At 35.8% G+C, this 27,707-nt stretch overlaps 1 protein-coding gene across 1 annotated transcript in view; it reads right to left on the bottom strand.

Moving 5' to 3' along the window:
* The window catches only part of MTA3 (metastasis associated 1 family member 3), a gene marked incomplete at both ends in the record, with an annotated part of 116,787 nt that overhangs the window by 55,702 nt on the left and 33,378 nt on the right, over positions 1-27,707 (bottom strand). The window contains 3 exons of the mRNA XM_079532450.1: positions 2,012-2,200; positions 8,375-8,474; positions 15,256-15,358. Of these exons, the coding sequence (XP_079388576.1) occupies positions 2,012-2,200; positions 8,375-8,474; positions 15,256-15,358 (392 nt within the window). The remainder of the gene's footprint in view (positions 1-2,011; positions 2,201-8,374; positions 8,475-15,255; positions 15,359-27,707) is intronic.

Raw genomic sequence — 27,707 nt, 5'->3', positions numbered from 1 at the left:
TTTAACATTCTTCAACTTTAGAATATTACAAAGCAAGTGAAAATATATAACTTTTACTTTGGAGAAATTAAGGTATCTCACAAGATTACGTGATTAATGCAGTGGAGAGCTTTCAAATTACATAAATTTTATCTCAAGATTGTGTGCACGGTTACCAACACTGTATGAAGTAATATGTAAAATACATCTTCTAATGGTGCTTTAAAAATGGCATGTCAATTTTCCAAAGGTTAAAAGAAGAGTGACTAAGGATAGATACCATTCCTCTTTTAATTAAGGGACTGTAGTTGATTACTATCCCACATTCATTTCTGCTCTACTCCTGACTAATCATTAACGTGCCCTCTTTAGGCTACAAAACTATCTTTAGATCTCTCACGTTTTGGAAGAACGGCAAGGGAAAATAAAGCACCCATGCTTTGGGAACTAATATTTGATGAAACAGGGAGGGTATCAGGAAAAACCTACCTGACATAAAAATCAGATAGATTTTAAGCTACTTTAAATAGATTCAAAGCTCACTAAAGTAGCTGTATTTGAACACTAAGACAAAAAAAAAAAAAAAAAAAAAAGCTATTTCTACAACATATTCTTGCACTGTTTCAATCAACAGAATTTAACTATGTGTAATAACACATTAAAATTATACAGAAGTTTCTTTTCCATAAATAACAGAGAAAAGGCTTAGATTTCCTTGATCACAAGTTGCTTTAGGTCACAACTTATAAACAGCAAATAAAATACACAGTAGATGCCTTAGCTAAATACTATTCATTACAAGACATTCAGTTACAAGTCATAATAGTCAGCTACTCTATAATTACAGCTTAGGACCCACTTATCTGCATGATAATTAACAACCAAGTGTAGTTTGCATTGTTTTAGGTTCTAGAATTCTTTAATATTCCTTTTCACTCATTTTCTCAAATTTGAGAGCTCCTTCGTCCGCAATGCAATTTTCTCCCATAGAAATCAAGCAATTAAGCACGCACATATAATACACCTGTTAAAATGTTGGTTCTCCAGAAAAACAATGGCCTTTCCTTCCCACTTTTATTCAATTATCTGTTTTATTCCAGCAGAGCTTAGTGTTTAGTCTCCTCCCAGTGTCCCATACACTAACTTAAAAGGACTTCTACATTGTACTATATAGTACTACTTTTCCTTTCCAAAAGTGATTAGTAACACCTACAAAGAAAACTAAAATTTGAATTCTCAGGCTGAAATTGCCATGAAAATATTTCATTCAGCTTCAATCTTAAATCCAAACTTTACAATTTTTTTTGGCTTATATCCTAACCCTTTTCACAAAACCCAACTTGAATGATTTAGTACAACAAAGGAAATACTTTTTCTTGAAAAAGAGATTCTTCAAGAAGCATGCAAGAAAAAATTGTAAACATTACTAACAATTTCAGCAATCAGTGCCAGAATTCACTTCATTTCATTACTCTGCAGTAGAATGCTGCAAATTAAAGCTGTGCTGTCCTATAGTCTGATGCTTATTAAAAAAAAAACCCTCTATTTAGAAGGTATTGGAAAACTTTTTAGAAATGCCAGAATATCTGGTATGTCAAAGTTGCTCACTGTAGTGGACTTGAAAGCTATCTGAATACTTCTTCTCTGCTAACCATAGAAAGGAACCTCAGAGTTTCCAAAAAAAAAAAAAAAAAACACCCAGAGGAGTAAAGTGTATAGCTAATAAATTCCACTCAAAATTGTGAAGAAATTCTGACAATCTTCTGGAGCTTTTACAGATCTGTGTAAAATCCTGGTAAAATTCTCAAACAAAACACATTTCCATACAAGATGCCCTATCTGGCCAGGGGATTATCTTCTGCCAACATCTTTCTGAAGAACTCCAAACAAGAAAGAATATTTACTTTCATGTGGATAAAACATACGCATTAATTACATATATTTCTCCTCCAGTTAATCTTAAAAACCTACAGAAAGTAGTTATGCTCACCCGTGTCACAGGAATAAAGAAGTAATCTACTTCAGTACTTACAAAGTCTTGTCGAATATCATTGAAGTCCTTTCCATATTTTTCCAATGCCTCTTCAAACAAACTAGCTTCTGATGCTGACCATTCTTCCATTTCATCTCTACACAAGACAGGTCCTCCAAGTGGCACCAGAACACTGATGGCACTGCTCAAATCATAGTTATGTTTATGCAATGTATCCATTGCATGAAACTAGGAAGGAGAGAATGAAAAAAAAAAAAAAAGCTTGTTTAATTAGACAGTAGTCTAATTAACACAAATTCAGTGTATTATTTTCTATATACTATGCAACAAGCATCAAGTAAAGCTAAATTTAGAATGTATTTTGATATCATAGGATTTCCACTGTGAAACATGAGGAAAATAAATTCTTTATTACTTAATCTGGGAAAGGAAACATCTTAATAAAATGTTTGCTAAAAATAACATTAGTTAATTAGATCCTGCAAATTACCAGCAAACATTTCTAGAGAATCTTTACTTGGTAGAAATTGGTTTCAAGTAACCCAGTGGAGACAACGGCCTATATTGACTGAGGAGCAATTTTAATTAGGAAAACTTCTAAATAGTAGCTGAAGAGCTTCTCAGATATACCTATGCTAAATATTCTCACTTCTCAAAAAGGAAATGATTTATTGTTTTCATTATCATCACATGGAAAAACAAGTAAGATTTTTGCCCCTTGCTAAACACTGGAGATGGAAAAATTAGGTGTTTGGTTTACTTTACTTTCCCTGTAAGTGGAAAAAGAAAACAAACATGTTACAGCTTTCTTAACTTTACAGGTAACACTGGACACTCACAAATTACTATGAACATTAAAAGGAAGTTGTTATTTCACAGACCCACCTGCATGGAAAATTAGGAACATGCAAGAAGCCTTTCCAACTCAGCATCCTGAAAGCCTATCATCACAACCTTAAATCACTGTGTTGAAGGTGGCATAAGAGGTATTAAGAGCAGTACAGTCTGTGTGAGATTGCATGCCATTGATTTGCCCCATGTTGGGCAGCGAACTCTAAGGGTAGCATGCAACCTGTCACACAGTCCTAAATTCATCTTATGAAAACTGAAACATTTCAAGGAAGGAATGGTTAGTGTAGTGCATATACTGAAATTCCAGTTGGGTTTCTGCATACAAAATGCAAATAATGGATTCTCTTTATCTTTTGTCATCTCCTATGAGGTGCAAAGTCTTTCTTCAGCTCTCCATATACCTCTTTGAAAACTATCAGAGACAAGATTCTCAAACTGTTTAATCGGCAAGAGATAATGTCACCGTTATCCTACAATAAGTTTCTTCACTTATGGTTCAAGCCACATTCACCAGCCTTGAGAAGAAGCCACTGTTAACATGAAGTATTCTAATATGGAAACACTGCAGACTAAAGTTTAAAAGTCAAAATCTTCAGATTAGAGAATTAAATTACTGATCTATGGCTTACAATGTGATAAAGCAAGCCTAAAGATTGAACTCTTACAATAAGTTTAAATTGCAGCCCTCATGGAAAAGCAGTATATCCTGCAAATTTTCCAAGCTAAATCCAAATTTAATCATTGAAATCAATGTTCTTAAAAATTACAGTAGAATAAATCCTTGCTCTTTCTTTCTTTCTTTCCATTCATTTTTCCACTTAAAATGAACCTATAACACCTATAAAGGTGGTTGTTTTTTTTTTTTTTTTTCCTGATATTGCTGAAATTGACAGAGTAATCTGTGGGAAGAACAATCTTTACTGAGCTGTTTTGCAACAGAAGACTACTTCCAAGTTCCTACGGTAACACTATCTGCCTTCCGCAGGTCTGTCAGCCTCCACTTAAAGGAGATTCCCACATTACCATGAGTAAAAAGCACCAGCAAAAGCAAGAATAACCAAAAGATACTGTCCAAGACAAAGTCCTGAAGTTTCTCTTTTTTATCTCTTTTTCTCAAGGATGAGAGGACTACAAGAAACAACTAATGGGAACACAATACCCAAGGAGCAGAAGGCTGGGAAGAGCTGTCAGTCAGTGACTCTCTCAGATAGGGACCAGAAGAAAACATGAGCCACTCACCCTAAGCAACTTTGCCCAGAGCAAACTCTCCAACAGAAATGAGGGATCTCACCAGAGGAAAGATATTGCCCACACAGACAGAGGGAATTTCAAGCTCAAACTTTAACTGACAAAGAAAGAAGATGTCCACTAAGCCCAGAAAGGCAGGACAGAGCCAGGAAAAAAAGCACTGGTAGGCCATATTGCAAACAAGCTCTAACAGTTCCCAAAACAGATGCAATTTCAGTAATCAGTTAAATAAACTAGACTGAAGTGCCTCCAAGATAGCATTCAAACTGGAAACTGAATATGGATATTATAAATTCAACAATTTTGACATGATTATCTTATGTGCCACGTATACAGAAGTCTAGTAAAATTTAAAAGTCTTGTCATCAACAATTGGTGCGAAGAAACATATGTTCATACTTTAACTTTCAAGAGACATCCAAGAATAGATCTCCTTCTTTGTAGTAAAATAGCATGGGCTCATGAGAACAAGCCTCCCACAGCCAGCACAAACTGAATCTGTCAACCTCCTCTGCTTTAAGGGCACTCACCTCAGTGTACACATCTTGCAACATTTTGGAATTCGAAACAGGAGACCTTTCTTCTCAGAGACTGATTTCATTCTAAAAGAAAACACTCTGCCTGGGTGCACCAGAAACACTATCTTTAGTTGTCTCACCAGAGTGTATCATTGTAACAAACAAACAAAAAGCAGAAGTACACTATCGTCTAGGAAGTTAAACTCACATGGTTTCATGTCTTTCATGAAGACTTTCTAAACAACTTCGTAATTTCCTGCCTTATCTCATTACCTTTCCCAGATTTTCAAGATAAAAAAGACTGAAAGTAGCCTCTCACTGTTAATATCACAAGACCTTTCCTAATTGCATACACCTACCCTGAATTTTCTTATGTTTATAAACTATGCTCTCAGATTGCTTACAGTCATCTCTAACTGGAACAACTAATTAAAAAGACTAGAAGCCCACAGACATGGCATACAGAATCTCCATTAATAAAACTTCAGGTGCAAGGGTTATCCAGCACTAAGAATACCGAAAGTTTAATTGTCTTAGTATTAGGCACCTACATCCTTTCCAAACCATAAATGAGACCCACCGCAAGTTCTGCAAACGTCTGTATTAACTTTAGCTGCTGTTCAAAACATGCTCCTAATTAACATGGGAAAATATGAAAGAATAATTACTAAAATGACAAATATGTCTTTTCTTAACTTAGAAGGAAGTACATTGCAAAAGAGGGTTTTAAAAAGCTTGTGGGGGTAGGAAAATGAGAGAGAGCAGACAGACACAATAATTAAATCTGGGGAGGTTCCTCTAGTGCCTCATCATAAGATATGCCTTTCATTAAGTGTAATAGAATTTAATGGATCATTTGCAATGCAGAAACTTTTATATGGCACTCAAACGTTAAATGCATCCCTTTATTAGCAGTGCTGCACATTTACCTTCAAACAGAGAGAAATCTATTCAATCTATTCTCTTAACCATTGAATACAGTTAAGAAGGATGTACGTTGTGAGAGATTTATCACAAATTCTTAATCCAATGCAATATTAATAAAATAAAAAATGTCAAATGGAAGAACTGTTATGATGGAAAAACCGAAGTATTTAATGGGAACAGAATTATGCCAGCAAGGCCATATCAGCAAGCATGAAACAAAAAACAGCTTCAGAATACAGAACATACTCTCTTGAGCATTACTGAAAAAGTTACCTTCTGCCACTGCCATGCCACAGCAGTCCAGGCTGTCAGTTTCCTATTTAATAGCCCTTGAGAGTACATGGTAAAATGTAAGAAATCTAATATTTTTCTCATCATAATAAAGAATATAATTTACCCAGAATATAAGAAGTGCCCTACTGAATCAGATCAGTCGACCACGTATTGAAGTATTCTTTCCTTGTCAGCAGAGCTAGAAAACTTCACTTAGAGAGTAAGTCCTGGGAATTGCAAGTGCTAGATGATCAGCTTCTCTCTGGCTCTTACTATCAACTCACAGATCCATTGTCCGTAAGTTTTCTAATCTTTTTTTTTTTCCTGCTAGCGTTTCTTGTTCCTTCAAAACCTTGAGGCATCGAATAGCAGAGGTGCTCTACTGTATAAGGCAATACCTCAATTCAAGATTTTCTAGCAACAGTTTCATTGAGTGTCCTCTAGTTCAAACATTCAATTACCTGATATGTAATGGACCTTCTTTACTATCATCTCTATACTGTACTTCATAGGCGTCCAACCTTTTGGCTTGCTTGGGCCACCCTGAATAAAGAGGAATTGTTCTGGGCCACATAAGCATAAGTCACACCAAAAGTAATGCCTCCTATTTATTTTTATGGAAACTACAATAAATGCAATGAACATGGTAACTGTGTTTGATAGAGCAAATTCTCACCTACAGAACACTATTTTTCAATATGGTCACCACCATGAGCTATGCATTTGTCAGTGATGAACAAGAGCCTGCATGTCATGCTTGTCAAAACCTGCACCACTGGAGGTGACCCACAGACACTGTTATCATTGCTGAAATGCACCACCCACCACCTCACTATGTTCACATCCACTGTTTGGTCTCTGGAAATATTCAGCAAGCATCAGTGAATGTCAATGGCTGCAGATTTTCCTGCATGGAGGTATTTAGCAGACTGCTCCTCTGCTGCCACCTGTTACACAGCAATAAATGTAATAGAATATTGGTGGGAAGGTTCAACCGCTATTGCCATGCCACCAACATCTGCCTCTGATACTGTGGGTGAATAAAAGAGGAGGCATTACTTCCAGAGCAGCCCTTGTAAAATATATAAGCAATATAACTTATTTTAACTGTTTGTATTTGTATTAAAGCATTAAAATAAAATTAAAAAAGCAACAAAAACATATATATATATTTTTTTTGGCGAACCTAATGCATCAATCTGGTTTGATTACAATCATTGCTGTTCTTAACAAGTTCTCAAGCTGCTTGTCAGAGATTTTTGATGAAATTTTACTATTCCTGTCCTTCATCCTTCAGAATAGCTGTTCACAAGTGTATATACCGCAAGAAATTGATGGATAAATAAGGCATGACTGTGAAGCAAGGGATGTTTTTCTCGGTAAGAGTTCTTATGACACTCTGGTAAAGGGACATATTTAATTTTTCTTTGAGTTGAACACCTGATTGCAATTCTACATATTCCACTTAAAAATTCACAAGTAATACATTTATTGCAACTGAAATTAGAATCGCAAATATATATAAAAATATATCTTTTTTTTTTTTTTCCCAGAAATCTTGAAACCTACCCACAGATTCCTTTATCAGAATGCAAAGCAAGACTACGTGGGTTTTTTTGCTGTTCAAAGGACTGCGTGTAGCCAACGTATCAAAATGCATACAATCACTTTCCATGACTTACCACTATGTTGAGCCCTCCCTGTGTCCTAGTTTCAGCTCAGACAGTGTTAATAGCACACTGATGGTTTGGCTGTTGCTGAGTGATGGGTGTGTGCCTGGAACCAAGCCAGGCTGCTCGATGGGGAAGAATCTGCCTTTATAGCACAGAGCAAGGGGTGGCTGCATTGTGAGCTGCGCTGGGTCACACTTGGTCCACCAGTTGGACATGCCTGCTATACTGTATCACCTCTCGGTATACAAATATTTAAATTAATGAACTCCTGCTGGTGTCTTTGGAAGCTAAAAATCAAACTAATTTCTATGAAAGAGTAAGATTTTGTTCTTATACTGCTTTCCTTTTAATCCCTGTAGCACATCTTGTCATCTCAGCCACTATGAATATGCAAAGATAAACTTATGTCTGTAATTAGTATACTTTTAAACTTCCTCTAAAAGATGTAGGTGCTTATATCATAGTGACTACTTCAAGGAACTAGGTAAGCATCCTAAGGATATCCTAAGTAAAATGTTCTTCAAGAAGTTGTTTATAAAATTCTATTGCTTATACTCTAGAAAATTTACAGGCACAGAGGTACAATCAGCTTTATTACAACATATTTTAATTGACACTACTTGTGGATTCTACTAGAGCTCTATGCAACGAGCACTACCCTGTTTCCTGCAAAAATTATCACATGTGAAGATGTTTAAACAGATCTCATTTGAAGCCAAGTGATTTATGGTACGATTACAATGGCAGCACTAACATGTTATAGAAAATGCACAGCATTTGATACATGGAAATAATCCACACAGGTATCTAGGTGAATTCAAACATCCAGGGGACAAAGACTCCAGATTAGAAACACACTACTGAAATCACAGATGTAGAAAAGCTGTAGGGTTTTTAAACAAGCCACCTACCAATGTGATGTCTCGGGAAGCAGCAGCCGCGCTCATGTGTAAACTAGGTTGCCTGACAGAACTACTGCAGTCCAATGCCCGAGCAAACGTGCCGACCGCACTGCAACAGAGAAAGAGCATAGACAGTAAATGCATAAAGATTTTAAAGATCTATACCTTCTTTTTGAAAGACCAGACTATACAATACACAAAGGTGTAATATTAAAATAACAAGGCACATACCGTAACTCTAAGATTTCAGATCTTTGCTAATTTTGTAAAGGCAAACTACTGAATACTGTAGTAAAAATTCTGACCTTCTTCCCCAAAAGTAATATCCCACATGTAAGAACAACTTGTTTGAAATCACCTACAAATGAAAAATACTCATTCTTGTGTAGCTTATTTCCTTAGAAGTCAAAGACTTTGTGTTTTGCAACTGTGACAACTTTTTCAAAATTAGAAAGCCAAACCACTGTATAATACAATTTTAAAATGTAGTTCACCAACATATTCCTGTGAGGAAATTAATAACGTTTTATTCACTTCAGTAATGCATGTCGGCTATTTCTATTAGTAAACACAACACAGTAGCACCTCCAAAGTCATATTTTCGTCACAGTTGTAAAGTAATAATGAACATGCAGATGCTTCACCCTAATTAATAAAAGCATAGCAGTATCACCAAAATGGGACATGATTTTCTCCAAACTTCTACCTTTTTGTGGCACAGAGATGGAGAATCAGTGTGATAGCATATCTGAACTGTGAAATTTTCTTAAGAGTACATCCATCAGATATTATGCATGGTGATGGGAAAGATCTACAGAATAATTTGACTGGGCTCAGCCCATCAGATAAGAAGCGAGCAAAGATGTAATGATACATGAGAAAGATAATTAATAAAACAAATCACTCCAGTACCCTTAGAGTTGAAAAAACGTCCTTAAAGTGCATTGTGGCACTGCGATTTTTGAAAAAATGATTTGCTCCAAATATAACACAATGCAAATCTCTCTAAATTGATATATCTAATTACAGTATCAAACATTTTTAATATAGCGTAAACCTCCGGCCGAAAGACTGGAACCTCTTACAGTAGTTATATCTCACACAAGTTACAAGAGTGGGATTATATCCATGAAGTAAGTCAACCTCCACAGACATCAACATACATCAACCATCAGACTACTGCATACTACAAACCTAATATTCAGTGACAAAATAGTAAGCATCAAGAGTTTTACTCACTATGGATTATTACAGGTAGTGGAGAAATTGGTAACAACATCTGTTACTGAAATATTATCCTCAATCTCAAAACATTTAATATTGAACACATGTCAGCACACCACCAAAAACATTTAAGACACAATTAAGATTAAACAGCAGTGATTCACATACTGCAGACATTAACTGCTTCAATTTCTAAAGGCTGTGGAGTAAATAAGCAATATCCAAACACTGTTCTGTAATCTTTGCTCCTTCTTTACAGTGATAGCAAATACATGACAAACATCTACACACTGTTTTTTTTTGTTTGTTTGTTTTTGTTTTTTTTTTCTTTTAATACTTGGCTATATATAAATCAATATCTGTCCACAGATCAGTCCCAACAATCTACTGGGAACATATATCCTGATAGTCAACCCCTTTAAACATGTTGGCCTTGATGAGGGTTGTAGCTAACAATTTTTGCTGTGATCCTTCTGTTGCTACTGCTCAAACCAGTAAGGCAGCATGCAGCATGACTGTATTTCCCTTCTGCTGCTACCTACTAGCTTATCTCTTTTCTTGCATAATTAACACTACTTTATTTGACCATAATTCTAAAATAAAATCAGAGCACATTAGGAAAATTACAAAATAGTTTCTACCTCATTAAGCTGCTTACAAAATTTCCAGGCTATCTTCAGGGTAGAAGGGTACATGGATGACATTGCCCAGTACATAAAGTCAAAATTAAGAGACGTGATAGAACTAGGTTCATTTCAAGAAAGTGATAAAAAGATAAGAATTGAAGTACTAGTTGATATCACTTCCAATGCTGTTCTGCGTAGGACAAGATCATAATCATGGTGATTGCTATGCTGGACTGTGGGTTATGTGAGCGCAAAACATCCCAGAAATGCCACAAAGCACAGGCAGTGTGCTGTTTTAAGGAGAAAGGATGGGGCATCTGCAGCTGTATTTCAAAATCAACTTATAGGTCAACTTCCCTGAAAATTTCTGAAAGACTGAGTTTTTCAGACAATCCAAAAAAGTGTAGAAATTCTAGAACATTTGACTGTTAAATATTTACCTAGTCTCAAAACTTAACACAGTAATACGCTGCCCTCCATATAAACCAGCCATGCAGTCAAAATGAAAACTGAAGTATTTACTTTAAAAATATTAAAAAACCCTGACTATGGTTTTTTGTTTGTTTGTTTTCCCACTGAAAACACACATAAGGCATATATTGATATAAAGTCCATACATTTCCTTTATGTTTTTTCCTTGAATGACTTTTTAATAATGCTACCATGAAAGAGTAATTTAAAATTGTTAAAAAGAAAAAAATCCTCATCAGTACTCATTTACAAATGACACCCTATTGCCTATACCTACCTGCTAGCAAAAAAAAAATTTCGTTCTTCAGCCAAAGTAGCCTAAACCACCACACTGTTCTTTTTCTGCTTTTTTTCTTTTTTCTACATTGAAGTGTATTCTTTAATGTAAGATAACTAAAAATGTTCCTGCTATTGTCAAGCCTAGAGAGGAGAAGGCTCAGAGAGGATTTAACCTCAGTAGAGATGAAAAAGATGGAGCTAGATTTTTCTCAGCAGTACCCAATGAAAGAAGAAAATGCAATAAGCAGAAAATGAAACACCAAAAATTCCATATAAACACATGGAATTTTTTATTTCCCTTTTTTCTTTGGTTAGATTAGTACCCACCAATATCCACCAGTATTACCAGTATAGTGGATGCTAAGACTGCAGGATCAGAACCACCAAAATGGCCAATGGCATCCTGGATTGTGTCATCAACAGTGCTGCCAGCAGAAGCAGGGAGGTGATTGTCCCCCTGTAGTCAGCTCTGGTGAGGGCTGTACCTTGAGTACTGCACTCAGTTTTGGGCCCCTCACTAGAAAGAAACTGAAGCCCTGGAGGTGTGTCCAGAGAAGGGTAACAAAGCTGGTAAGGGGTCTGTAGCACACATCCTATGAGAAGTAGCTGAGGGAAATGGGATTGTTTAGTCTGGAGAAGAGGGGACTCAGGAGTAACCTTATAGCTCTCTACAACTACCTGAGAAGAGGTTGTGGTGAGGTGGGGGTCAGTCTCTTCTCTCGTGTAACTAATGAAAGGACAAGAGTGGATAGCACCAGGGGAGATTCAGGTTGGATGTTAGGAAAAATTTCTTCTCTGAAGTAGTGGTCAGGCACTGGAGTGGGCTGCCAGGGTGGTGAAGTCACTGTACCGGGAAGAGTTCAAGAAATGTTTAGATGTTGTATTGAGGGACATGTTTTAGTGGAGAAATATTGGTGGTAGGTGTATGATTGGACTGGCTGATATTGGAGGTCTTTTTAAAACTTGGTATTTCTATGGTTCTATGAAATATATAAATGTAGAAAAAGGCTTTTTGCTCTTGGGACACTAAACAAATCCCGTCAGATGACATACATAAGGAAAAATATATGCATTCTTGCAAAAGGGCAACACAAATAGAAAGAGTATTTTATCACCTTCTAACAAATACAGTATGCTTGAGTGACTGAAAAAGCTGTTGCCTATAACATCTCTTCTTTCATCTAAAGCAGATGAAAAAAAACCACATGGGAATACATACTGCATCAGGGGCATCACCTTTAAAAAAGATCATACAAAAAGGTTTTTTAAATGCCCTCTTAAAAAAAAATTACACATAAGAAACCACTCAGGAAAAAGTTCTTATTGACAAAATTTCAAATTTGCCAGAACAATTTCCAGTCAAAAGACAAATAACATCTCACTAGAAATGCAGCAGGCACAGCCAATGCCCAGATAACTGCAATGAAGATATAGCATATGGATCTTCTGAGTCTGTAGAAACAGATTAATCATACCAGATTACCAATTGCATACTCAAGCAACTTTTACTGGTCCAGCATAACGATGAAAGCCTTTACCTGCAAGCACACAAAATGCTGAGTTTAAAGCTGCCCTAATTCTCACAGGAGAATTTTTAAATCAGTAAGTCTGCTACAGAATCACACACACAAAAAAAATTCTGATCCTGAAGCCTGTGAAAGCAAGCATATAGAGAAGCTTGGAAAGTGTTCCTGTCAGTTCAAAAGCAGCAAAGATGAGTGGAAGTTTGTGGAAGAACATCAATAAGGCAACTGTCTCTAACAAGATGTTAGTCAGATGTCATTCACCTACCATAAGGTCTCTGATATTACAGTTATGCAGCTATAACCAAGACTCATTCTCTCTGTAAAAATATCCTGTGAAGTTTATCAATTTCTACATGAACGCATACTTTGTCAGGTATACACAGCACTGCATATGATGTCATAGCTAAGGGGAAGAAGAGATTCTCTCTCAAAATTTCACTCATTTGTTCTATTACTTCCCAGTAGATTGCCTACTGGCACAATTGCTTCCAGAGGAGAACATTTTCAACTTGACAGTATACTACTTCACTACTTCAGCTCCCTAGGGTGCCTACAAAATGGGAAGTGGAGGGAAGTGAAGGCAACGAATAAACTCTGCAAAAACATTCAATCAGTTTTGTAAATCTTCATCTTAGGACATAAGACCTTCCACTGATCATGGGGAGTTAATGCAATCTTTCCAGATTTCAGCAAAGCTTTTGATATTCTTTCTCACAGTATCATTCTGGAAAAAACATCCACCAAACAGCTACACAAGTACACAGTATCATGGGTGAATAGCTAGCTGACAAGTCAGGCTTAAAAGGCGAAAGTAAATGCAGTTACATCATGTTGGCAGCCAGTCACTAGTGGTCCCATTCTAGGGCCAGTTCTCTTCAATACTTTCATCAATGACAAGGATACAGAACTTGAAAGTACACTTAATAAATCCACAGGTAACGTTAAATTGGAGAGAGCTGTTGACACAGGAGAAGACTTGCAGAGGGATCTTGACAAATTAAAGGACTGAGCAATCACCAATCCAGCAAGTGTTGGTCCCTGCACCTGCAGTAAGGCAACAGAGGATATACAATACAGACAAGAGAATGACAGGCTGGAGTGCAGCCCTATGGAAAGAGATTTGAGTGTTCTGGTTTATGGCTAGTTGAATATGAGTTAGGCGTGTACCTTGGCAGCCAAAAAGGCCAACTGTACTTTGGGGTGCCCCAGGCCTAGCAGTGCAAACTGGGTGAGAAGAAGGGTTATCTACACTCTGCTTTGTGCAGCCTCACCTCCAGCATTTGGTGTAGGTATGGGCGCCACAATATAAGGACATAAGCTGTTAGAGAGCATGCAACAGAGGGCTTCAAAGACGGTGAAGGATCTGGAGGACAAGGTGTGTGAAGAGCATTGAGGTCCCTGGGTTTGCTCAGCCCAGAGCAGAGGAGCTGAGTGGAGTCCTCATGGAGCTATAGCTCCACAGAGCGGAGGGGCAGTGCTGATCTCTGCCCTCTGTGCACAGCAACAGGGCCCAAGGGAATGGCATGGAGATGTGCCTGAGAGGGGCAGCTGGGGGTTAGGAAAAGATTCTGCACCAGAGAATGGTAGGCATAGCACAGGCTGCCCTGGGCAGTGGGCACTGCCCCGAGCTGCAGGAGTTGAAGGAACATCTGGACAGTGCTCTCATCAAGTTTGAATTTTGGGTGGTCCCATGCAGAGCCAGGAGTTTGGCTCCATGTTCTTTGTGCATCCCTTTCAACACATTTCATCCTATGATTTTGAGACTCCATTTAAGATGGAAGAGTAAAATAGTCAATCAGCAACTCAATTCACTGCACATGTAAGCTGGGAAGTATAAAGCAATTTCTCCTTTTGTTTTTTCCTCTTCTCTGGAACTGCTTTTTAAAAAGGAGAGAAAAGAAGAACAAAAATAGGAAACAGCATTAAAAGATTATTTGCCTAGCAAGATCAGAGAATATGCTCTGCAATCAGGTTAGAAAAAAGAACAGAGACAGAACAAACCAAGATAACATCTCTATGTCACCCACAATCAACAGTACTGTTAGCATTTTTCTAAACGAGAACAGAACTTTTGTAATCTATTCCTAACTGTGAATTGAAGGACAAGAGAAACATGCTGTAGAATCATCCTTCAGTAAAAACATTTTCTAAAATTTGTCAAAACTCTGTAAAGTGGAGAAATTACTTTAAAAGGTATTTGTGAATTCCAATGGCTTCGATGGTCCTTAAATTAGTTTGCATGATCATATGTTAATTTATAAAATTGAACTGACCGATTCTTTTCCACTAACAAAAAGCATCACTTCACAACTGAAATAATTCCACTGCATATTAGTCAACTCATATCTGTTAGCAAATCTGGCAAGTTTTGCATTCATTGCAATTGTTTACACCTTCTTTACTTCTTCTTTATATTACACCATGAAATTCAAAACACTATAGTACAAGACAAATATTAGCACTGAAATCCTATTTCAAATTACTCTGATAGGAAAACAGAATGTCTACATTTAAATATCAAAATCTACTACAATCTTAAATACAGGCAGTCTAGCACAACTCACTCTCTTTTTCTCTCTCTTCTGTACTGGTAAACTCAATAAATATTCAGAAGTTTATGTTCTGATTTTCTCTTTTAGCTAACTGCGGAAAACAGAAGGGCTCACAATATGGTAAACAAGTTGAGTAACACGATAAAGGGGAATAAATAATCAGTAGAAAAAGGAAAAGGATTCTTTTTTTAATTAGAGGATTGTAATCTTACCGTGCTACAACTAAAAACTGGTCAATCTGACGGTCTGTAAGGGGGCTATCTGGATCCCATATTTTTACTTCCAGCTTTGCCTGTTCTCTGTCATCTAATTCTCCTGTCAAAAGGTAGATGGGACAAAACACTTATTACTCACAATGTTTTTCTCTACGTACTTCTTGAACTACTTTTAAAAGAGACATTGTACATTTTAATATAAACATATTGAGTACTTAATAATCAGCAGTTATTCATCTAAATTCCATACTGAAACATTTGTAAAATAAATATCTTCCCTTAACATCAGTATTTTAATTTGTTTTAAGGAGGCATTCTTAAAAGGTGCAGTATCAAAGAACTTTAATAAAATGTTATCACAAGCTTGAAACCAAAACGTAAATAACCAGTGGGGATTTTAAATTGCTTCTCAACTATATTAAAGTTGCACTTCAGTCACATTAATATTAATTTTACACTTAACCAGTTAGAGCAATTAAAAATCCAATTTGTAATCTGGATACAACTCCAAAACAGAAATTCTGGAGCAATAGGATACCTACTACATTTAATTATTTTTTTCACCTCTTACTCTCATTCTTTACATTATCTGTATTATTAACATTAATCATATTATTACAATTGCATTATATACTGGCTACTTAAACCCACTTACAAAATAATAAGGCTACAGCACAATAAAGTTACCATACAGTACATAATCATTTTCTAAGCCCAATTGTATACAGAGAGCAGTCTGTGTACACACACATGGCTGAAACAACAATGGAGTTTTCAGAGATTTAATTTGCACTGTGTTCATTATTAAAAAACATTATTTTTCCAAGCAATACACAAAGTATAAAAACACTAAAATGATTCACATTCATATTGAAGCTTAAATCTTTTCTTCACTACTATATCAATAACTACTACGGTGAAATGAGAAACACAACAGGCTGATTAAATAAGCAACACTCCATCTACTTAGCATAAGAATATCTACCCATGCAACACGGCCAACACAGTTGGAACCACAACAAATGAAGAGCAAATCACCATTCACCTTTGGTATTTTAGAACATAAGCATATTCTTCCTTCAGTGAAGATGTGATGAACTCAAGTGTTCAGCTAATTTCTAATGCTTCTCTCTGGCTTTTGTGAGATACTGCAAGAATAAAAACCTGCCTTTTCCTTCAAACAGTTTACTTGTGTAGGTATTTCTCACTGAGCACAGAGAAAATAACTATAGTCTCTGTTATTTCTCATGAGTTAATGGGAATGGATAGTCTATATATGCATAACATCACTAAGACATGAAAAACACTGTACTCCTAAGAGTCTGGAAGCAGACTGCAAACCAAGCACCAGATCTTCTGAAATTCTATTAGGTATGGCATGTTTGTTTATTGCATCAAGTCTGCAGGGAAAACATGGTATATATTCATCCCTGCCATAAGCACAAGTTAGAATTGCATCATGATATTTAGCTAATGGGTCAGAAACACTTATAAAAACTAATCAAAATAACTTTTTTTTGATGCACAAGCAATAAAACCTTGTTGGTCTAATAGGACTTATGCTTCTGTTTAAACTAATTCACATTCAGAACTAGAGACAAGATTTCTAACACTCTCAAGTATGATTTTTTTTGTCTATAAACTTATTCAATGGACTACACGCTTGTCAATACAATCATTTATTCCATCTGTGGCAGACACATTGTGGGTGATGTTCTTTATTTTATAAATAACCTCAGAGCACTTCATTTCAATCTGTTAATATAGTTTTAAAGTACTTTTCATGTTACTTAACTGTTTCAGGACATCAAATCCTGGAGATCTTAAATGTAGAAGTACGACAATACCCAATACTTGGATAGGCCGTGGTTCACAAAAAGAAAAACTTCATACAAACAAAATACAGACATTCAACCAAAAAATGTCATTCTCCTGAATCAAGTTTGCAAAAGGATATTTAAAATTGACTAACAGATGTCCTACTTCAACTAGAGGTAATCAATTTTCTTTTACTACAAAATCTTATTTGAACTGCTGATAAAAGTAACTCTGAAATAGTACTGAACTATAGTTTGCATACATAGATAAGATAAAAGCAACAGAATCTATACCAAAAGAATCAATATGACTTACAAGATAATTGTTGCAGTGACATTTAATATTTCAAATATGGTAGACAGGGAGGTATCCAATATATACGTAGTCTCTGACAAAAAGCAGTTACAAGATATGCTTTCTTTCTGATTATTATTATTGTTATTTGCCAAAATGGCAGGAATTGTCAGTTCAGTAGGAAGAAAATGAACTTAAATAGTTTAAATTGCAGACAAGCAGAGCAGCTGAAATCTTTTCTTCAGAAACAAAAATTGCATACATATCCTGAAGAAATCAGTTTAAAAAGATTCCATAAAATAAACAACTAAGCCTTCTTTTCAGAGGCATTCACTCAACATCACAGAATGCCAGAGTTTGAAGGGACCTCTGGAAATAATCTGGTCCAAATCCCCTGCTAAAGCAGGTTCCCTACAGTAGGTTACATAGAAATGCATACAGATATCTCGAATATCTCCAGAGAAGGAGAATCCACAACTCCCATTAGCAGCCTGTTTCAGTCTTCTGTAACCCTCAAATAAATTTTTCCTCATGTTCATATGGAACTTCCTGTGTTCCAGTTTCTGGCAGCTGCCCCTCGTTCTGCTACTGGTCACCATTGAAAAGAGTCCCCATCAGTTCAATACCCACACTTTACATATTTATAAACAGTGATGAGATCCCTCCTCAGCCTTCTCTTCTCCAGGCTGAACAGACCCAGGTTACTCAGCTCTTTCTTGTAAGGGAGATGCTCCAGACCCTTAATCATCTTTGTGGCCGTCACTGGATTCTATCTAGAAGATTCTTGTCTTTCTTGAACTGAGGAGCTCAGAACTGGACACAGTACTTCAAATGTGGTCTCACCTCCTTCAACCCGCTAACCATGCTCTTTGTAATGCATTTCAGAAAAGATCTGATCTCAGTGAACTCCTATCCTTTATTCTTCAGCTTTACATCTGTGAAATGGGTACGATATTTCTTAGCTATACTTCAAGGATATGGAAGATATTTACTTAACATTTCTTACCCTCCCTTAGACCAGCACAGTGTGCAACACAATGAAATTTCCATTACTGAAATACAGAACCAGAGTTAGGAGACACAGCTTTTAGCTGATTATTATCTGAACTGTTGGGAAGTATATTAACAGCAGGTAATCCTACATCTTTTAAAACACAGCTTCACATGCTATGTAACACTTCAAAAACAGAAAACTAATAACTGAAAATGAAATTTCAATTCAGGAACTACCTTCTTAATCTGACATTTAAGACTGCTGGAAAACACTTTCTTTAACTTACAGAAGAAAAACAGCATCACACTTGTTTGTTTGTTTTTCTTGCAGTGTTTAGCGATGAACAAAGTTCCAGATATCAAACTTGCTTGTCTAAAGTAAAATCTAAACTTTCTCCTCCAATATCACTTCCTTAGTTCCACTCTTAAGCACTCAGCATTTTTCTCCTGTCTATAATGAATATACAGAGGTTAATTATCACAAAACATCACACAGTTTTCATGAACAACTAACAGCAGGATGGAGGGGTGAGAAAACAAGCTACAAAATTTTCCCTTCCACTGGGAAAAGGAGTTTTACATTAAGGTCAGGATGAAAACATCTTTCAGACTGTTATACAAACTATTTACTGACACTTCATGAGTTCAACTTTACATATATTGAATTCATTGTAACTAGCTGGAACATTTGATCTTAACCAATGGAAATTACAATCTTTCTCATTAAAGCTCTGCAGACAATTCTTATTACTTGTTTTTTACTTTTTAAATGACTTCCAGTTGTTGCTAGTATTGGCAATAAAAAAATCACCCAGAGAAAGATTCAAAACCTTAAACTCAACCTGATATACATGCTGCTAACTTCTCTGATGAAGTTACCATGGGAAAGCCTAGATTAGTTTGATATTATAAAGCAAAAGGAAAACTACCCGTTTATTGTTCAGTTACAGCACAATTTTTTCCCCTGACCTCATTAACTTACCTGATAGTAGTATATACAAGATATTAATTAGTCCTTCAGACAATGTGTTCTATAATTTATAGAAGTGGTATTCTAAAACTTAATACATTAACATAATACACTTAAAAACAGTAGTAGTGAAAAACAGTCTACATTAAGATTACATGTATAGAGACCTCGAAGCAAAGTTATCAGGATATAGAAACATATTCTTGGTCTCCAGCAGGCAATTTAAAACAGCTGCTGACCATTTTTGAAGCCAGTAAACCACATATACTCCAATTGCCTCCTACCCTCTGGAGCTCTACTCTACAAATATTTTCAGTAATTCTTCACTTGGCAAATCCCTTCCAAATTAAACTTCCAACTATAGACTTCAGTGCTCTCCCAGTGCTTGGTCTTGCAGTGCTGATAGATTCAATGTTGGTGAACAAAAGGCAAGACCTCACAAAGCACTCAAAAGTAGTTCATTTCTACAAATCTAGAACTTGATGAATTAAACAGAATTACTATTGGACTCAAAACAAATTCAGCTGTTCCCAGGCAAGAATGACCAACTGCTCCATAATGCTGCCTCAAGAATGGCAGGAACATCCGTTTAGGACTGGAAGAAAGAAACTAATAATGTTGTCACTTTCACAAAACCCTGCAGATCAGTACTCAAAAAGAAACTTCCACAGACATGATAAAACAGACAATAACATCCTCAAAATAGACTGCTCCTCACTTTATAGTCCATACGCTGAAGCCACATTTAAAAAATAGTCCTTTCATGTTAACTTTTTATGGCAGATCTAAAGGTAATGACATATTCACATACTGCATAAAATCAGAAGGCCACCTTCTGGTTCAAAGGCAAGGGTAATTGTTCTAGAGATACCTGAAATTCACCTTTATTTTGGAACTGTCATCTTGAACTCCTTTGATATCTATGAATAAACCTCAACAGCATGACCTGCAGCAAGATTCCTGCTCTCTTGACCCCATTTCAGCAGATGTTTAGGTCAACTTAGCATTGTGCTGTGGTCCAACACTAGTAACTACAATAATTTTTGTAGTAAAGAAAGAACAATCCATGAGGTCATGCAGTTTTCAGGAAAACATGGTGAAAAATAATACTATTTTTAAGTAAAAAGATTACCATATATAGGCATTAACTATATTTTAAATAATTGTTTTGGGAAGAGGGATACCATAGCACATGGGCACCATGTTCTTCCAAGAGAAACAAACAAAGAAAATCCCACACCATTAAATTATAATAAAACGTCTAGTCCTGCAATTTATTTCTTTTTACATAAGCAATGTTATGAATATGTGCAATATCTGGCCACAGTACGCTAAGGATAAAATAGGACTATTTGTTTGCATAAATTTAAACCAAATATTTAATTCAGATAAGAACTTTTACTTTTTCTTTAGGAGGAAATATATTTTGAATTATTCAAGTGTAAAATGCATTTCATCTGCATCTGACATTTGTTTTTCATCTCCTACAAAATAAACTTGAAAAAAAATCATACTTTTAAAAATGCTTACAATAAAATGGCAAAGGACACACAAACTGAACATGCAATAAGCCCGTTTAGGCAAAGTTACTGAGGTGGAAAAATACAGCAAAGTCAATTAAACCCCAAGATGTTGCGACTTGAAAGGCAATTTGTGAGCTCACTGCATGGCATTACTTTGGATAATAAGCACATACACAGCATACAATACATAAGTGTATCTTCGTAAGGCCAACTACCGCACAGAACTCATTTGATATTTGAACAGCCTCAGAGAAGTCTCCACAGCGATAATAAGGACATCTTTCCAACAACAATCACCTACAATCTTCCATATCAATAACACAGCACAGATCATTCATCATGGGCTAAAACCAGTATGCCAAGAGAAAATAGCAGTTTGACCACCTCCTTCAAGCTGTTGAAAAACAAGATGCTCATAAAAAACATATGAAAAGAATGGCAACAGATGTGCATCTCCTTGAGACGGAAATCATAGCTCTCTTGTTATGAATGCTAAAACTATGACTTCTCCAAGTCTTAAACAAAATTAAGAACTATAGTCTTGCTTTTATAGGAGGGGAAAAAAAAAAAAAGACAGACCATTCCAACAAGCAGAAACACCTGAATAACTGCCTTCAAACTGTTGAACAGTTTTTATAAGATGTAATTTCCAACTCTTCTAATTTATCATTTGACTGATAACACAGAAGTTGTGAATTGTCTGAAAATCAAAGTTTAAAAACGTCCAAGTACCACATCATATAACATAAAAATACTAAAAGAAGCATGCAGTTAATAAACCACAGAATTATAGCTAAATGCAACAGATATTTTAAAATTAAGTGACCTAAAAGATAGGTGCACATTTCATTTCAAATCTATTTTTACATTTGTTACTCCATAGAACACCACGTTTCATAAACCAAATTCACCAGTACCTAATTGGGTGTCTGTACTATACATGGCTGCAGTGCTGAAGTACAGATTTCTCTTGTAGGTAAGCAAAAGTAAATGAAGTCTTTACCTAAAACAGGCAAAAAGAGGTCATTTACACGTGTTTTGTTTGTTTGTCCAATTTATAGTAGAACTGATCAAGAGCCCATAAACATTCATTTATTTGTTCAGCACAGAAATCACACAGCTGTCACGAAAGTGACCAGTAAGAAAGATGTAAGTGGTATCATAACCCTTTAAGAGTTTGACACAATCAATATTGTAAAGAGTATTTTACTACTTTAGATAATCACGGATCTGACAGTTACAAAAAAATTACTTTGCTGAGTTTAATAACAAGAGAAAAAATCTACAAATCACACAAGAGATTACCATATTTAAACTTGCTAATGATCAAGAAACAGCTCCTTCTGAAGATGATAACAGAAAAGCTTTTGATGTTAAGTCAAAAGTGCAACCAAGCGAAACTTCATTTGAGAAAATACAATTGAGAACACCCAAGAAAAAACTTCATTTTAGTGTATTTATTGCCTTTGTCAAGGTTCATCACATCTACTCTTAAACACCCTCTAATCTATTCAGGTAACCATTTTCACGTGAGATGAATCACATCTCAGCATTATTTCTCTGCTTTGATCTTAAAAGAAATCCTACTTAGTTAGCAGAACTGTACCTTTTATATTTGGCATTCTATTGCAAGTCCCACAAGCAGGAACTCCTGAATCTGGTTGTGGTATTCTTTATTTCATATATCTTCTGACAAAATGCTTGCTTCAGTGAAATAGGAAATTGTCATCATCTATTTGAACTAATGACCCCCAAAGATCTCCCTCGCCTTCTGGCCTACTCTAAGACAAGCAGAGAAAATTCAGAGGCTACTTCCCTCTACAATCTACTTTCTGGCTAATGATTTTGTGTTAAATCTCAGGAAACAGCTCATGTTTTTACAAGAGAAAAAACAAAATTTTAAAGGTCATTGCTTGCTCTGTTTCCTGAATCACAGACTAGGCACATGCAAAGCTTTTCAGTGTATTACCATTTGCATAATCAAAGCGTACAGATGATTTCTGGTTAAGTATTAATGCTGTTATGACATTAGTGTTTGAACTTGCTGATCTCTGAGTTCCTTATATTTCCGGGCTAAGATTTGCTAAATGCTCAAAGTCTGTCTCAACACATAACAGAAAAGTCAGGTGATATTAAGCATGCTAAAAGCAGCAGTGACTGAGTACGTACTAAGAATTTATTCGCTACTGATCATCATAACAGGAGGAAAGAGAGGTTCCTCTTGAAAAAACAAAACGAATTCAAACATATCACAAAAGAGAGCAATACAGATCTTGTTATATAAAACAGAGCTAAAAAAAAGAAATCTGTCAAAGTTTATAGAAATTTGAATATACTCAGAACAATTTATGACAGCATGCTTTTTAACTAAACAATAGTAATAATTATGAACACAAAGCTAACAGTTAATTGTTTTGGGGTTTTTTTTTGTGTGTGTGTGTGTGTGTGTGTGTGTGTGTGTGTGTGTGTGTTTGTTTCTTTGTTTTTCCTTCAGGCAGTAGTGAATGTTTTGGTTATTCACTTATCTTAGAAGTTACTGATGAGAGACAATTGGTAGCTGCACCAAAAAACCATCTACAGCAGAGGACTAGGCACCTTGCTCCTAGACTGTACAGAAGAGATGCTTGATATAAGCAGCTCTTTACTCAAATAAGTGTTTCAGCTCTCTGAGATGAGCACTCAGATGAAAACAGAATGTTATCCCACAACAGAAACAGTTTTGAAAATAAACAACTAATATATTGACAGAAAAAGCACTTAAACATGTGGTTAAAAGAGAAAGGACCTTATTTAGTATCACTCTCATAAGAAATTAAATCAGTAGCATATAATCTCCTGTTCTTCAATACAATAAGAGCAACTAAAAAGCCTTACAATCTTCAAACTGGAGCACATGACACAGGGGGAGAGGGAAGGATTTCATTCAACCATCGTATTGTGGTCTAGTCTTTATACAAAACTATTGTCTTTACTAAGTATAACTCATTACTACAAATAAAAACAGCACAGATACAAAGTTGAGATACTTTCGATGAAATTTGTTTATTATAAGGACTGCAGGAATGTAGAGGATTGTCATTCTACGAATAAATTATGTTCTTCGTATTCTTCTTAAGCACTTACATTTCTAAAGGATTTCAGAAGGTAGGTTATCTTCTAAGATTACCTAATACTCCCTTCTTGTGCACTATCAATTCTCAGTGACATCTTCACCCATCATCTGATTCACAGCAGACAGAATTCTGCACACTAGCTCATTGAGCAACCATTTGTACTCTTCCTCCGTTTGTGTCCCTGTATTACATTTCCAAAACATTATTTAAAACATCCTCAAAATAAACGGATTTCTCTCTTGATATGACCCTCTTTGGTACCCATACCTAAGAAATCCACGCTTCATAAATGCGTTTTAAACACTCCCTCTACTTATTTTTCCTCTTTCACGCACAAGCACCTCAGTCTTTGTGACTTCCAGACATCCAATTGGAGATATCTGCAACTTAATTTATCAGCATTTAGCAGCTGTATTTTCAAAGTATTAACCCATACCTTCTTTATTTTGCATCTTTTTTGAAAACTATGCCGCTAAAGTAGTAATTTTGCTAGATGACATCCTGAAATAATTCATACAACATCAGCAACAGGCAAAGAGAGATCAGAGACAGAAGAAATATTGATGGTAAAGCCACGCTATGTAGGGAAGTGACATCAGGAAGTTTGTTAGAAAATTTGGGATTCTATGACTACCACTTCACTTATCCATACATCTGTTGAAACATATCTTAAACTACCACTGAAAACATCACTTTTCAATCTGATTATGGGTCAAATAATCAACTATAATTGAACTATGCTCGAACTGAAAGGCAAAATATATAAATACTTCAGCATTCTTCAATGTTTTTGATTAGGAAAATACTGTTCAAACTGACATCAACTAAACTTCAATAGTCCAGCATTTCTGCAAATCTAATCTTATGTTTTAGTTTAGTATCCAGAATTATGACTCCAGCTTCTATTGGGAATCCAACAGTCAAAGTTACATTCCCCATGCAGTCTTTTCTGAAATACATGAACCCTAGTAAGCAAAGAGGCCCAGGAAATTTAAGCTCTCTCCACCTTCCCCTTCATACATACATTCAGACACACCTAAACGGAAGTCCGTTCCCCAAAATGAATGAGAAGTAATGGTGTTGCTATAAACACTGATTCAGTTTTCTTTCTTGCTTGTTTTAGTTTACCTTTGTTTTGTTTTTCATTTTTAAAAGACTGAATCCTTTTGGAAGTCACTGGGATACTGAAACAGGTAAGTATTGCAGCCATTCATCAGATAAGAAAACTAATATATTAGTGTTTGAAAGCATATATATAAACAATACATTCCATCTTTTAGAAGGGTGTTTTACAATGATGCCAGAAGTTTGAGTTTTCTTTTTAAATGAGAAATGATAATGTCAGTTAAAAATAAATAAATCCATTCCTGCAAAAAAAAATATTAAAAAAATTCCAGTCTACTGGAATCTACCAGTGCATTCATATCAAAATGGATTAACTCCCAAGCTGACAGCTTACACAGAGACACCGCAACAGCTGAATCATCTTTTCCTCTAAGGTTTGAAGGCTACAGAAACACAAGTTCACAATTAGCCAAATCCACACCGTTTTGGATATTTTTATCCTTCTAAAACAAAATTACTTTTTCCACAAGCCACTGCAAATATGTGTAGATCAGAAAAAAAAAAAAAAAAAAAAGGGTCTCTAATGCCACCCGATCTTTGGTTTGTGGGCAACTTTTGCTTCTGAATCTTAATAATTGATGGATTCTTACTGCTTACTGAAGATATCAAGAGGACTGCATCACTTACTACACTTCAGGGATTAAGCAGTGTGAAAAAAAGATAGTAACAGACTAAAATCCTGTCTTAATAATAGTAGAAGATTGATCTAATAATTCAACTGAAGCAAGGATTTGACAGAATCACAAGATTTGGAAGGCACAACTGGAAACCATCTAGTCCAAAACCCACCACTAAAGCAACCTACAACAGGTTGCACAGGAGTGTCCAGGTGGGTCTTGAATATTTCAAGAGGAGACTCCACAGCCCCTCTCAACAGCTCGGCTAGAGCTCTGTGACCCTCAGTTTTTCTTCATATTCAAATGGAACTCCCTTTGTTTCAGTTTGTGCTCATTGCTCTTCATCCTGAAAAGAGCCTGATCTCATCCACCTGACTCCCACACTTTACATATTAATAAGCATAAATAAGATCACTTCTGTCTTCTCCATAATGAACAGCCTCAGGTCTCTCAGTCTTCCCTCATAAGGGAGATGCTCCAGTCCCTTAATCATATTTGTGGCCCTCCACTGGACTCTCTATAGCAGATCTGTCTTGAACCAAAAGCCCAGAACTGGACGCAGTGCTCCAGCTGTGGCCTCACCAAGGCAGGGGGAAAGATCACCTCTCATGACCTGCTGACTGAGCTCTATTTAATGCACCCCAGGGCACCATTGGCTTGGCCACAAGGGCACACTGCTGACTCATGGTCAACAGGTCCTTTTCTATAGAGCTCCTCTCCAACAGGTGAGCCCCTGACCTGTAGTTACGCATGCAGCTATTCCTTCCTAGCTGTAGGATTCTGCACTTGCCATCATTGGACCTCATATGATTCCTCTCAAAGACAAGCTCCAGAATTTAGTAACTTTTTTTTTTTTTTTTAAATCAGATTCCTAAATGTTAAATTTACATTAAAAACAAACAAACAAAAAATAAACATCACTTTAGATGTATTATTTATTGCTCCTGAATTAGTCTCTATTGTTAATAATTTTTCCTGCTATATTCTGCTACTTAAAAGCTTTCTATTTGGAAGACAATGGCAACACATCCTAGAAGCCCTCACAATTCAGTCAACCACTTCAAACCACATTGATGCTTTCTGATTTCTTCATTAAGTATATTAGGATTGTTGCTTTCTTAATCCTCTGAGAAACACTCTTCTTGAGCATAAAAACATCTACATAGTATTCCCATTTTTGTGAAAGGCATATCTTATAGCAAGAAAAGCAATGTATAATATTCTTGCCATTGCCTTGTTCCTAAATGTCTGTAGTCTTTATAAACAAATAGTCCTCCCATAGCTTATTTTTTGTTATCAAAATAAGTACTATTACACATGAGCTTCTAAACTGCATCTAACCATGTAACCTCCTGTTTGCCAGAAATTGAATAATTCTTCTTTTATATAGTTCACTAAATAAAATCTGAAGAAATAATACCTAATACCTGTTTTGTACATGAGACAGCTATAGTATACAAAAAACTCCATCCCTAGCAGAGAACACTCTATTTAAACTTAAAAATCTATGTATCCAGGTAATCACAATTCTTTTGAGTTAAGTTATATGTTGCAAAATCATCTTTTTTTTTTTTTTTTTTTTTTAATTAATGAAAGAATGTATAAATATTATTTTTAAGAATGTTGGTATATCTAGATGTTTCTCAGGAAGCTTTTTCTTTTGTTGGTGACCAATGTAGAATGCACATTTCACTGAAGAACATTTAAAATTTACCAAGCAAACATACTGTAATTCAAAATACAGACAGCTGCTCATGCGTCAACATCCAAACTAAATAAATATTGTATTTTCAATTCCGTTTTAAGAAAACAAAGGTCCTATGTAGTAAAAGACTAAAGCGCACATACATCTTGTTCAGTTCTGCTATAGAAGAATGATTCAATATAAGCTAGTATTTTAAATTTTAAAATATGTAATCAAAATGGCGCACATTATATAAGCAGAGTCTGCATTAAGAGGAAGAAAAAGAATACAGTTTTCACTTATTCTGTGACT

This window comes from Tetrao urogallus (genome assembly GCF_951394365.1).
Source record: "Tetrao urogallus genome assembly, chromosome: 2".
NCBI lineage: Eukaryota > Metazoa > Chordata > Aves > Galliformes > Phasianidae > Tetrao > Tetrao urogallus.
The sequence above is the reverse complement of the archived record's forward strand: the minus strand, read 5'-3'. Positions and strand labels throughout refer to the sequence as shown.